The following is a 13,400-nucleotide window of genomic DNA, read 5'->3' as shown; positions in this document are numbered from 1 at the left end:
GAATACTTTGTTTTATAAGTTTCTGTTAAAGTCATAATTTCAGTAAGTCTGCAATTTCAATACTTTATATTCCATGTTAAATATTATATTGGGCAGATGTTTAAAAATTCACTAAATGATATTTAAAGTGATATGCTAATCTCTGTAGATTAATCCATTCATCTAAACTCATCTCTGATATAATTTATAAGTTTGAAATCAATATTAGTACATTTAGAGAAAGCATTTTTTTAAAAGTGTGTTCTTAATGAATATTAAATCATTCATGTTCCCCAAAATATCTTCAGATCTAGAATGTCAACTAAGAACTAAAGCATATAAGGTGCAAATCTGTGTCTGTAGGCATCAGATTTTCTGAAATTGTCAACAAATCACTGAGTACTATGTGTGTATGTGGTTATTAAACTATGCAAAATGACCTTCAATACAACTGACTTTGTATTATGCTTCAAATTTTCAGACATTTTCCATAAGGAAAAGCAGTAGCACAAGTTTTCTTTTCTATTTTCAAATACTTTTAAATTTCTTCTTTTGAAATAACACTTTCCTTAAGCTCCAAGGAAACTGGATTTTTAAAATAATGATAAGACTCCATCTCAATTCACAAATAGACGAGGTATGTACCAACTGTTCTCAAAAACAAGATGCAGAGCTTGGAGGGGTTTCAAATTGAGGTCTCGATAGAGAAGAACTCTGTCTCAAGCCAAAATGCTCCATGTCATTTAGCTTCTGTGCAACACAGGACAATCGCCAGAGGAATCAAAATTAAAAGATAAGACAGAAAGATTTTCTAAATACTGGCTCATTATTCATAAAAATTAAAATAAAAACTTAAAAACATTCTGTCTTACCAATATTGAAGACACAAAATTAATCCAGAAATTAAGCAAATTCTTAAATCCTTGCTTCTCTTTGTAATATTAAATGATTGTCTAAAACCAAACCTGCAATTAAAATATCCTTGGGGGAGGGGGTGTCTCAAACTATCTTAGCATCAATAATTTAAATAAATAGTCACTTGTGGTAGAGTGTGATAATTTCCCTCTCCTTAGCCACTTTAGAAATGTTACCTCCCTGCCCAACATTTTTATTTAATAAAATTGTTAGTGAACATTTACTATATGCCAGGCTCTGAGAAGATTCTTCAGTTAGACACGGTCCAGGCTAACCTATCAAATTAGATCAGTATCTAATTTGAAGTGTAAGGAAGGCCCACCTGAAGAGATGAGGTTGAGCTGATTGACTCATGAGGGGATTTGTGATCTTAAGTTCCAAACAGGATTGTGGCTAATATAACTCCTGGCAATGGAAGGAGTTTCCCTTCTCATTGCAGAGTCCAATGCAGCTGGAGAGCCAAGGGTATTAAAAGAATCAGGAGCAGTGAAGGGGCATGAGGCAGATCCCAACAATCTGTAGGTCATGTAAATATGTGCGCGTTTTTTTCCTACAAACAATGAGGAGCAACTGGGGGCATTTTTATCATGTTCTGAGTTGATCTGATTTATTTGCCAAAGATCAAATGATTCCTCTGACAGCTATAAAATGGAGTTGGACAAATGTGGAAATAAGAAGAATAACCTTCAGAACATTCCATCCTCAGTAAAAGAGTATTTATTTATTATTTTGGTTTGGGGGCTGTACCCAGTGCTGCTCAGGGTTAACCCCTGGCTCTGAGTTCCGGGATCACTTCTGGAAAGGCTCAGGGAACCATATAGGGTGTCAGGAATAGAACCCAGGTCAACTGCATGTAAGGCAAGTTACCTGCTATACTATCACTCTGGCGCCAAGAAGCATTTTCAAGGGCTTATTTTAACTGGGATACAAATAAGATATTTCTAAATGAACCATGTAATTATATACCCTATAATATTACAAAATAGTATTTTTTTCCAGATCACTTCCTTCCTGATCTTCAGTGGGTAATATATTTTCAAAGATTTTGGATAAAAGCACAGGGAGAAAAGGCATCCTTGCCTTTGCTAATCCTTTGCGATTCTGGACAGAGTTTCAGGATGTGCAAGCTCTCAAAGCCAATGATTTCCCAAATACTTGACTTGTAAACAGTATTTTTCACTCCTCATAGATCCATCCATTACTATGGGAAACTGGAGATCAGTGCCAGTCCTGTTTAAAATGGACAACCAAGATTAAGCCCTTATAATTGTCACACAGAAATGTGGGTCCAGCATGATTGGATATTTTTACACAATTCTAGATGTCCAGATTTGTATCTGAAATCTTTCTAGTGTTTAAATATTAAGTAATTATTTGGATGTTCTCTAAGATAGTAGGCAGGCCAAAAAAAAAAATCAACAGAATGGATCTAGTCCAGAGAACATCAACTTGTGACCTTTGAAAATAATCCCGTATGTCCTTTCTTGCTTAAACATTCTATGGTTTAGATCATTTAGGGGTGATGTCATCATGCACTTACAATACATCATCTTTCAAATTTGAGATTTGTTTTATGTTCCTACATGGTCAACAAGTCACCTACTTTGCCAGGGATTAGAGTAGGGTTAGGAAATAACTACAAAAGAACAGCAAAAGGAAATTTGCAAGTTGAGGGAAAGGTCCTTTAACTTGATTGTGGAAATTATATGACAATATGTATTTGTCAAAACTCACTGAAATGTAAACCAAAAGGAATAAATTTTACTGTGTGCAAATTATATCTAAATTCAAAAATTCAATAACTAACCATAATACTGTTCCAAAAAGGGAAGAGAGGGCCTGTTTCATGATGAAAATTAAGGCCCAAGAGAGACCTGAAACAAAATTTAGTGGTTTTTGTTACAACAAAGAAATTTGATGCAATATTCAGGCAACTGGGAAATGAGTGACTCGAAAATAATCTAGCACTTTTTGATAACTATTTTACAAGAACAAAATAAGGGAAACAAAACTTATAGTGATATAAAAGAAAATAAAAATTGCTTTTGGTTTCAGTAGTGCTATTGTGATTACAAATTACTTTCAGAATATCCTCTCAGGTAATCTTCATGATACACCTCCAAAGTACACATATCAGAGAATTATTGAACAAAGAGGTATAACACTTTGACTGAAGTGGAAAAGTAATAATTATGCAGTGTATAGTACAACCAAAATTTCTATTTCAGAAGAATAAGCATTCCAGATTTTGCAATTCATATGAGCAAGGCACTGTGGAAAACTATCTTCGATTGGAATAATCTGTTTCCAAACTATTACTCATTCAAGGAAAAGAGCATACCTTCTTCATATCTATATTTCCAGCACACAGCCTGATGAATGCAAGTAAATCTTTGTGGGATATCATCAATTAGTGCATTCCAGGAAATTATCTTTTTATAATTAACTTTTTAGAAGTTTGAATTGCTGGTTGATAGAACGAAGTCCAAAGCAAGATTAACTTTGGGCTATGGGAGTATAGTCCTGACGTTTGTATTAAAGGAATGAAAATTAGTGTAAAAACATATGAAATTTCAGGGTCATTATAATCCTCAGATTTCATAAGTGTTTAGAGAGAGGCTAGAAAGATATAGTTGAGAAAATCCCTAAAAATGAGGAATTTATAAGCAACCAAAATCTGCAGCATAGAGACCACTATGCTTTGGTGGTTTAATGTTCACAAATCACTTAGCTATATTAAAAATTCCTTAGTAAGACTTAATTATTTCATTCTGTCAAATAAAACTATTTGCCGAGGTTGTGAAACAACGAAATTATTTAGCTTTCCTTTCTCTTTGAACTGCCTGGAATCAACATCAGTCAACTATTCACATGGTTTAATTCCCCAGATATTTTTCTCCCCCCTTATTTCTTACTTCATAGTCATGTCCAACTATTGTTATTCACATTCAATAAATGTGCCTCTGACTAGATTAACAGTGCAGAGTGAAAAGGAAAGGTCAAGGTCTTTTCCTCGGTCTTCAGTTATGAAAGCAGCACTGGGAACTTTTATGAATGTTACACATTAATCCACTGAAATGGCCATTTAGTTTCTTTTCCAAACAGGATTTCATCACATGTAATAGTAAAGTAACAAGCCATTTTCAGTGGTTTATAATATACAGAAAATGATTCTATATGGATTCTCTGTGATGAAGTAAGCTGGTAATGCAGCATAAGTGGCTTTCCCCCCCCCCCAAAGCCCATAATATATACCTCATGGATCTATTTACATTGAGCTAGTCATGTTGAAATGGCATCTATTTATGGCTACGGTCAAAGTTTCTTTTATAAACTTCTACAGATAGATAAATAATCACAGAGGCCTTTAACTGTTATAAAATTAAAACTGCCTTTCAATACTTGCTTAAGTTTTTGGACATACTATCTACCTAATGGGAAAAAATGTAATCCTAAATTGGTGACTTAAGACTACATGAAAACACACTGTCAAATGGACAGAGAGATATTAAGCCTGACAACAGTAATGCCTAAAAGAAAACCCAGTTCAAGTTTGTACTCATCTACTTTTAAAAACTTAAAAGTATTTTCCAACCAGTCTTAGATGAGATGCCAACATCTGCATTTCAGTTGAATTTGATGAAGTCAGTAGACCTACAGCTCCAGGCATTCTTAAAACTCACTCCAATCAGAAGATGTTTGCTCAATTCCCTCCCCTGCATAAGAAAAACAATGTAGCAACACAAGAAAAAGGAATGAAATGTGACCCAGCACCACTGTAGATGTACTGCACTCACTGTACCACTAGAAAACCTTCCGAACCAACTAAAGAGTGAACTGTCCATATCAGGTCCGCACCCAGGGAGTCCCACTGAGTGAATGTATGGAGGGCGCCATGGGGAAAATTAGAAAAAATGTTCCAGGAAAAGGATTTCTTCATCCTGGAAAATTCAAACTAATACCGAAATACTAATGGTGATGGTGATGATAATTTATGATGATGATGATGATGATGATGATGATGATGATGATTCCTTTGCCATTTATCTGTCCGGCAGCTGAATTTCTTCCTTTTTGGCAAAAATAGCACTAGGAACTACTGTGTCTCCCCAGATGACATAAGTGACTCTGGAATAAGTATAGTTGGTTACGGCAGATTTTTGTGTCATGTGAAAAATTCTTGTTCTACCCCCTGCTAACCCTATTACTATGGCTAACTTACTTAAAGCTCTTTAAAATCAACTGTCTTTTGGGTGTTCCTGTTTGTTTGTGGGGGCCTCCCCAGAAGCATCAGGAGTCACCACGGCAGACACAGAGGTCATTCTGTGCCAGGGATCAAACCTGGGGCCTCTATGCATGGCAGGCATGCAATACAGCCCTGTGAGCTATGTTGCTGGCCTTACAAGGAATTTTCCTATTAAAGCAAAAGAGTTACCATTAACGTTGAGGAGATAATATATATAAGATTGCTAGCTAGCGAGTTATCCCAGCTCATAATAGATGCCACATTTAAAAGAGAGTTGGCAGTATATGGTCCTGTCCATAAGGTAATCATGGAGAAGGTGCTGAGATGAATAAAGAATGGGAGAGAGATTCAGTAGGAAAAATAGGTGTGTCAAAAAAATGCAGCAAATTGTGGTACATGGTCCTCATATAAATCTTAATACAGGCAAGTCATGGTAAAATTACCTTTATTTAAGTAAGGTTAATATGAAGTGTTTACTTATTTGCTAACATGAAGATTGACATCAAAAAAGGTATATTTCTTGGAAACCAGATGTCTACAAAGTTATTGATTTTTTAATGGTTTCCTTGGGAGAATCCATATATTTCTCAACAGTAATAAAAATAGTGCTATTTAGACCTATGAGCAGGGACATTGGCCATAGAAGGAAACACAGACACACACACACACACACACACACACACACACACACATGTGCATACTTGTTTGTGTGTGAACAGAGGCATGAAAGAATATACTCCCCGAGGCTGCTATGGATGGATGATGGGGGACTAGGGTGGGTATGAATCATAAGGGGATATAAAGACTATGTAACATTATGTCAGAAAATTTTGTCATGAAAAGGACTACAACAGACACTACTCAAATCAAGGGTCAAATTCTCTCCCAAAATGAATGAAATTTCCTCATTTGCTATGATCCAGCATTTGAGCTTAATTATATTCATGCTTTGCTTGTCAGACATAGTATCTACCTATTTTAGTAAGGGCAGCACAGGACATCTGCTCGGCCTCCCTTTTACTGGTCTTGTCTTAGATATATTTTTATTATGATAAAATAGCACTCGTGTCAAAATGCCTAAGTATCATGGTAAAAATATATAATAAATACTTCTATCTAGAGTGAACCTTGACATATATAAGATATCATCTCATGATTTATGTGAAAATTTTTTAAGTGCTGGCTGATATCCAGTCATAGGAATGCAAAAGATATTTATCACCAATGAGAGAGAAAAAAGAACCAACATCCTACAAAAGAAAGAGATAAATGCAGGGAAAAGAAACCAGAAAAAAAAACTATTTTAAAGAAAATATGCCAAAAAGATAACCCAAAGAGGTTACTAAACAACTCTCATTGTTTTTTCATGGGGGAAAAGGCCATTTTCTTCATGTCCCCTATCCTAATACTTAACATACTTTATTACTCTCTTTACTACTCCACTCTTCAGTTTCCACACTCTAAGATCCATGACAGTGAATTTGTTTTCTTGATGCCCAGAATACTGTCTGGCACAAAGTAAGAATTTAATATGAGTTGCTAAATGGATACAGGCAGAGATTAGTATTTCATTCAAATAAGCATTGAATGAAGAATTTTTGGGAAATTCTTAAAATCTCTCAAAACTCTGCTCATTTGAATTTGACAGAAAAATATGAAAAAAACATGAAATGAAATTTTAAAAGGTATTAAAATTATAATGGAAATGGAAACTCTTAGGCATAACATACGTGTTATCATATTAATACTGTCACAGAATTTCTACAAAGAATAGTGGATGCCACTGGGTGGGGAACAGAGATCTATGCTAAATTATTTTATGACAAAATGCCTGAAGGAACTGTGAAACATTTCTGCATATTCATTAAGAGTTGATGTGTCTGGCTATCTGTCCATTTATTAACTTGGCAGTGGCAAAAATATTTTATCAAAAACAAAAACTCCACAAATGACTTCAGTTATTTTTTTAATCAGTTTTGCTAAACTAGCGGATCTGTGATAAAAGGTAACTTGAAAAAGGCTAAGGAGAAAATATCCATTTTTGCTTGATGTTTTGTATCTATGGGGCAAACTCTACATAAACATTTATTTTCTTCTATTACAAAAATAAATAAATAAATAAATAAATAAGCTGACAAAGGGATCAGAGAGATATATTAAGGGTTGAGAGAGATCCCTAGTTGTATAGTCACCTGAGCAGCCCCTGAGCACTGATTCAAGAGCATTCCTGGGTGTGGCCCCCCAAACTAACGTACCAAAAAATACTAGCAAAAGTAACGGTCTTCTTTTGATGCAAATATGAAAAAATACAAGGTTCAAAAAGCTATCACTGTAAGAAAGTAACATTAGCAACAGAAATGACATTTTATGTCTTAAATAGAAGAAAGTGTAAGAAATCTATGTTTTCTTATGGTTTTCTCAAAACATTTTCAGTGACTATAGACTATTCAAACTAATGAGCTTCAATCTTTCATTCAAACAGATTTTTGCTTGCCTTTTTAGCTTAGCTCATTACTTCCTGGTAGATACAATAACACAACTGCTTCATCTCTCCATGCCAGAGATATTTTTGCTAACCTGTTGAGCACTTACACCATCATCTTATGATGAAAATGTCATTAAACTACCAGGCAAGAGGCAGGTTAGATAAATTATTTAGCATTCACTTACAATGCAGTGACCATAAGCATTTTATATAGCTATTTTCATAAATGCATTCAAATACTGAAAATATCTAAATTTTTTGAAAAATATGTCAATTCTTATATACATATAATCTATGAGGTAAAATTTTACTTTAAATTCTTCTAATTATAATTATTATTTTGTGAGTTTTTTTTTAAGTTTTGATTCAGGAATCAATCCCCGGGTATGCGAAAGTAGGTAAAGGACCAAACATGATAACCTCTCAGTATCTGCATTGCAAACCATAATGTCCAAAAGTAGAGAGAGTATGGGGAATATTGCCTGCCATGGAGGCAATGGGAGCGTGGGAAAGGTGGGGGTATACTGGGGAAATTGGTGGTGAAGGGATGGGTGGAGGGATCAATGTGTGATTGTAACTCAAACATGAAAGCTTGTAACTATATTTCACGGTGAATCAATAAAATTTTTAAAAAACCCAGGGAATGTACTCATTTGCTGAGATACATCCCCAGTCTAATTCTTCTCAAATGCAATAAAACAGACCATTAAATACCTTTAAATACCTCATACCAAGAAAGTCAACCATATCTGTGACATAGATTTAGAAATAAACTTATTTTTTTTTTGTTGTTACTCTCACTCCAGTTTTTGGTTCCCTAAATTTCTCTAAAAAGAATCACAAACATGAAGGAAGTCAAAATTTTTCATGTCTTTTGAAAATGAATGCCTTTTTAAGTGTCAGTATTTCCTAAATAGTAATAAATAGCTTAACAGTGGAACCATGTTTTGATTTGGGTTGTTATTTATGTTTGAGTCACACCTGAAGATGCTCTGGGCTTATTTCTGGCTCTGTACTCAGAGGTCACTTCATCACAGGTGGTAATGGGATAGAATCCGGGCTGGCTTCATGTTAGGCAAGTGCTTTAACCCCCGTACAGTCTCTTCAACACTTGAGTCATGTCTTTATGATGGCAAATATTTGGTAGTATTTGAAATATATGTTCATTCATTACAGTGGGGAAAATAAGCTAACTAAAAATATGAGATTGTTTTTCATTAATAGGTCTTCCAAATGGATAAACATACACACAAAAATACTAATATATAGATACTTGTTAGCTTTTAACACCTATGTTATGGCCTTCACCGGAAGTAACATTTTCTTCGTCTCACAGGAAGGTTGTTAAACAGCAGTAGCAATTCCTCTCTTGATTTTATTGCAAATACTTCTGAATAGGATGAAGGTTCAATATTTTCTTTAATAAGATTTTCCTGTGTTCCCTTAGACAATTGGGGCCAGGTGAAATATCTTCAAAATCTGTAGAGTACCCAATGTGCATACGCCATTTTGATTAAACATATGGAATACATACTTGGAGGAAAGCCAACTGGGGACCTGCTTGAGTAATCTAAACACCCAAGCTGAGAGGGGTTAATATATAAAGATCAGCTTTGTCCTTTGAAGTTTTCTGGACTTCATTTTGTCTAATTAAGACAAGATTTAATAATCAAACCACTGTACAAACATGTTCCTAAAAGTATAGGTTTGTTTCTAATTTTGGGATGAATTCTTAACAGATTCCAAGGAATCAGCTCCACATGGGAGAAGGTCGCTGATAAGATTTGCTTTTCTCATTGTTCAAATGTAAATGCCTGCTTTTCATCTTAGTTCCTTCCATGTGGTTGAAGTTCACATCCGCTTGTCACAATCTCAAGTGTGATATTAAAATCTATTGAATCTGATAGTAACATACTATCTGAGTGTGAAACAGTGGCATCTCCAGGTCATGAAAAAATACATTCTGAAACACCCTTACAGACAATCATAGGAATAGTCCATAGATCACAATTTCAGAGGAATAGACTTGCTTAATTTATTTACAATGAAATGTAAAAATCCACATGTTTCTAGAATTATAACTAACTAGCAAAGTGAACCTCATACCATGTCAATATAACATTAGGTAAAAGATTCCTAATCTTCTCTTCTGCATATGTTTTTATTTTTCCTCACTGGACACTGGATAACTCTTCCATACTATTTGGTAAGAGACCACAAAACAAACTCCACCCTATTGCAATAAACATTCAGTTTCACACTGATGGGTCATTAGCCAGGAAGGAAGGTCATTTTCTGACGAAACTGAATTGATGCAAAATCACTTGATAACTGGAGAAATAGCAGAAAAATTGGCTTTAATATAACAAAGAGGTCTGCCATATAGTGAAAGATGACTCATGGGTTAGTTGCCGCTGTCAGCCATATATCCCCACCCCAAAGTCCTCCCCCCACTTTTTCCCACCCTTCAATCCTCTCCCATCATCATCCCTTTGCTTGCAAATAGCAAAGGGTTGGGCTAGAAAAATTCATGTTCATTAACGTGATCTTCAATACACTCTCCTTCATGGCTCTGCCTTATTAAGATGGAGGCCAAAAAGAAGAGAAAAGTTCTGGCCCTATCGGCAATAAGGTAAGCACAGGATAAACACCTTCCTCTCCTAAGTCAATACAAAGAAGATCTGACTTTTGCCCATGAAATTTCATTTTGTTGATGACACAAAATAAAATGAAAAATGTAAACACAAGCTGAATTTTAGCTAATTATCAGTAGCTGGGTATCATTTCTCACCAGATAGCCTATCTAAGCTACTCTTAAATAACACAGAAACTAAAGCAGAGCAGATAAGATCTTTAATAATCTAAATCTTAGTATTTTTCCAGGAATGGCAACTTTGTTTTATAAGCCCACCACAGTAGAGAACAGGGGCAAAACAGTACAGACAGGTGTATCTTATAAATTCATTGAAAACTCATTACCAGCCTGATACTGTTAAATTTCAATTTCCCTGTTTACTTTTTTTTTTCTCTTTTGTGGTTGCCTCAGCAGGAGAGCAGCTAAGGATATAGAGTGATACAGACATTCTCTGTCTGTTTCAGCCACAATAGGGCTGCCAGAAGCATCATGGTGATCCTGAGAAAATGCTTCTAACGCTGTTTGGAATCAAGTGGGCCATGCTAGAAAATAAATATAAAAAATATACAGGTTGCTGAAAAGTACCTTATTGGTTAACCTCAGCATGGCCTGCACCTGTGCAAACTTTTGAATGTATCAGTCTACCTCATTCAACTCTGCTCAAGTCTCTTCTGTAATGCCAAAGAAATGAGTTTCCACGTGGAGGCCTCTATGCGTCCTGAGTATTTAAGGTGGTATTTGTACAGGGGCTTACTTTGTTCATGTGGATCTGCTGTTGGTACTGCTTCTGCTTCTCCAAGAACTGCTGGTGCTGCTGCTGAATGACCAACTGAGCCAATGTGCTCTGCGGCAAAGGTGCAGACTGGGTTCGATTCAGGGGTCTATGACGGGGTAATTTGTGGGTGCCTCGAATGCCAGGTGAAATTCTCTCTTTCGTTGCCAAAGGAGACTGAGGATGTAAGGGAACTCCACCTGAAAAACACATACATACACATTTATCGGAAAAGACCGATGGCTACAGAAAATGACATATTAGGTATGTTTTGTGACAAGTAGTGACAAGCCACAAAAGAACAAGTTGGACAAGCATCAAAAGAAGGCTAAGTTTGGTGTCTGGGGAGAAGGCGGAAAAGTCAAGGTATTGGGCAGAAATATGCCCGATCTATGGTTCACTGAAGTCCACTCTGGAGTGAATAAAGATGAAAGCACTGTAAAGAGTAGCACTGTCCTCCTGTTATTCATCAATTTGCTGAAGCGGGCACCAGTAACATCTCCATTGTGAGATTTGTTACTGTTTTTGGCATATTGAATATGCCACGGGGAGCTTGCCAGGCTCTGCCGTGCTCTCAGCAGCTTGCCAGGCTCTCTAAGAGGGATGGAGGAATCAAATCTGGGTCATCCATGTGCAAGGCAAACGCCCTACCCATTGTGCTATCACTCCAGCCCATCTCAAAGAGTAAGTAAGTATAATAGCCTTTTCCAGTTTACAAAGGTGTCCGGGAGACTTATGTGTCGCACTCCAAATCTTTACTAGGTCTTAGGTTAAGGAGAAATGACATTGGGTTATTGATAAAAGAAAATCCCTAAAATGACCTGTACAAGATATGATTGTTAATTACCAGCCACAAGGAGTTTTTGCTGTCGCATTTGTTCTTTCAATAATAAATGCTGCAGGAGAGCTTGGTGGCTGCTGTTGGGCTTTCCCTCTAGAGCGACATGGGGATGACTTGCAGATGTTGAGATGCTGCCCCCATACTGTCCAGGCAGAGGGACGCCTTGCCTGAGTGCTTGGCTCTCACATTTCTGCTTTTCTTTGAGTGGATTCGAAGCCTGTGTCAAGAAATCATAGAGATGTAAGTCCTCTTTTCTCCACTTCAGTCATTAGGTGTGTCCATCATTAGATTAGTTCATGATTCCATAATTCCTTCCTCCCCCCAAAATAAAAGAAAACTATTTTACCCAGTGGTTAGTATAAAAATGGATAACAGCATGTCTTTTAAACTAAATTAATAAGGAAGAATAAATAGCAGTTGAAACACTGGAGAAGATTCAGTCCTCAGTGGCAATTGTACTGATTTTACCACAGGTTTTTGCTTAATGTTGTCCTAATTTGGGTCTACTTCTTGAAACAGTTTAATAAAAGATTTTAGTGCAATGCTTAAGTAAAAATCATATTGGAAAAGTTAAACTAAGACATATTTCTAAACTATTACGTCAAAGGAATTATCAAGCTAGAGGTATGATGCTCTAACATTCTGATATTGAGGATTGAAGCAGAAGCAACAATTTAGTGTTTTTCTACATGTCTTCCAATAATTTCACAGTATTGTAAGTTTCTTCTACATAATTTTTGAGTTAAATTCCTGAGCTAACTCAATGAGAGTTTATATAAAATATGCAGGAATTTGATTTAAACATATACTTTATATTAATTCATAACAGATCTTCACTTCTCTACACATTGAAAATGACAAGCCAGATACAATTGTTTAATAAATTAAACTATAACTGTAATTAAATATCAAATAAAAATACTATTTAAACTTGAAATGCATGACAACACAGTAATAAGGTAATAATAATTATGTCATCAATAGGAATAATGAATTATCCTATTCAAATAACTTACTGAATGGTGGTTATGTTGGAACTATAAAAAGCAGAAGTGTAAGACCTCAAAATTATGTAGCATGTTTCTTTTCAAAACTCGTATTTCATCTTTCAAAATTGCTCTGCACCAGGGAAGCAAAGTAATTTTAATTGATGGAAAAATTGAAGGACAAAGAAGTAAATGGTTTGCTTAGTCACACTGCAAGTCAATGCAATGTTTCATCTACAAGCAGTTCCTTCTTCTGGTCTCTTTTGCTTTAAAGTTCCCAGTATTTAGTGGGGAAAGGGACTATTAGAGATCCCTGCTCCGAGGCAATACTAAGATTGAAAAATTAATTATGATGGCCTCATCCACACCAAAATGAAAGCAAAGAGAAATGAAACTTCAGTTCAAACCACATTGGCTTATTCATCCAATGGCACCAAATTGTATTACCATTGAAACATTCAATATTCTGACTTTAGCACTTAGTTCTTTGGGGAAAAATCTTCCTGACCACATTAAAAGTAATATATACTAATTTTAACTG

At 35.6% G+C, this 13,400-nt stretch overlaps 1 protein-coding gene across 4 annotated transcripts in view; it reads right to left on the bottom strand.

The window, feature by feature from the left end:
* The window catches only part of HDAC9 (histone deacetylase 9), a 1,023,935-nt gene that overhangs the window by 382,505 nt on the left and 628,030 nt on the right, over positions 1-13,400 (bottom strand). For all 4 annotated transcript variants that reach the window (XM_056118063.1, XM_056118067.1, XM_056118065.1 and 1 more), the window contains 2 exons: positions 11,880-12,090; positions 11,015-11,232 (listed from right to left, as the gene is read on the bottom strand). In XM_056118063.1, the coding sequence (XP_055974038.1) occupies positions 11,015-11,232; positions 11,880-12,090 (429 nt within the window). The remainder of the gene's footprint in view (positions 1-11,014; positions 11,233-11,879; positions 12,091-13,400) is intronic.

The sequence above is a fragment of the Sorex fumeus genome, unplaced genomic scaffold (assembly GCF_029834395.1).
Source record: "Sorex fumeus unplaced genomic scaffold, SorFum_2.1 ptg000037l, whole genome shotgun sequence".
NCBI classification, from domain to species: Eukaryota; Metazoa; Chordata; class Mammalia; order Eulipotyphla; family Soricidae; genus Sorex; species Sorex fumeus.
Note: the sequence above shows the minus strand (reverse complement) of the source record. Positions and strands in the feature narration are given on the sequence as shown.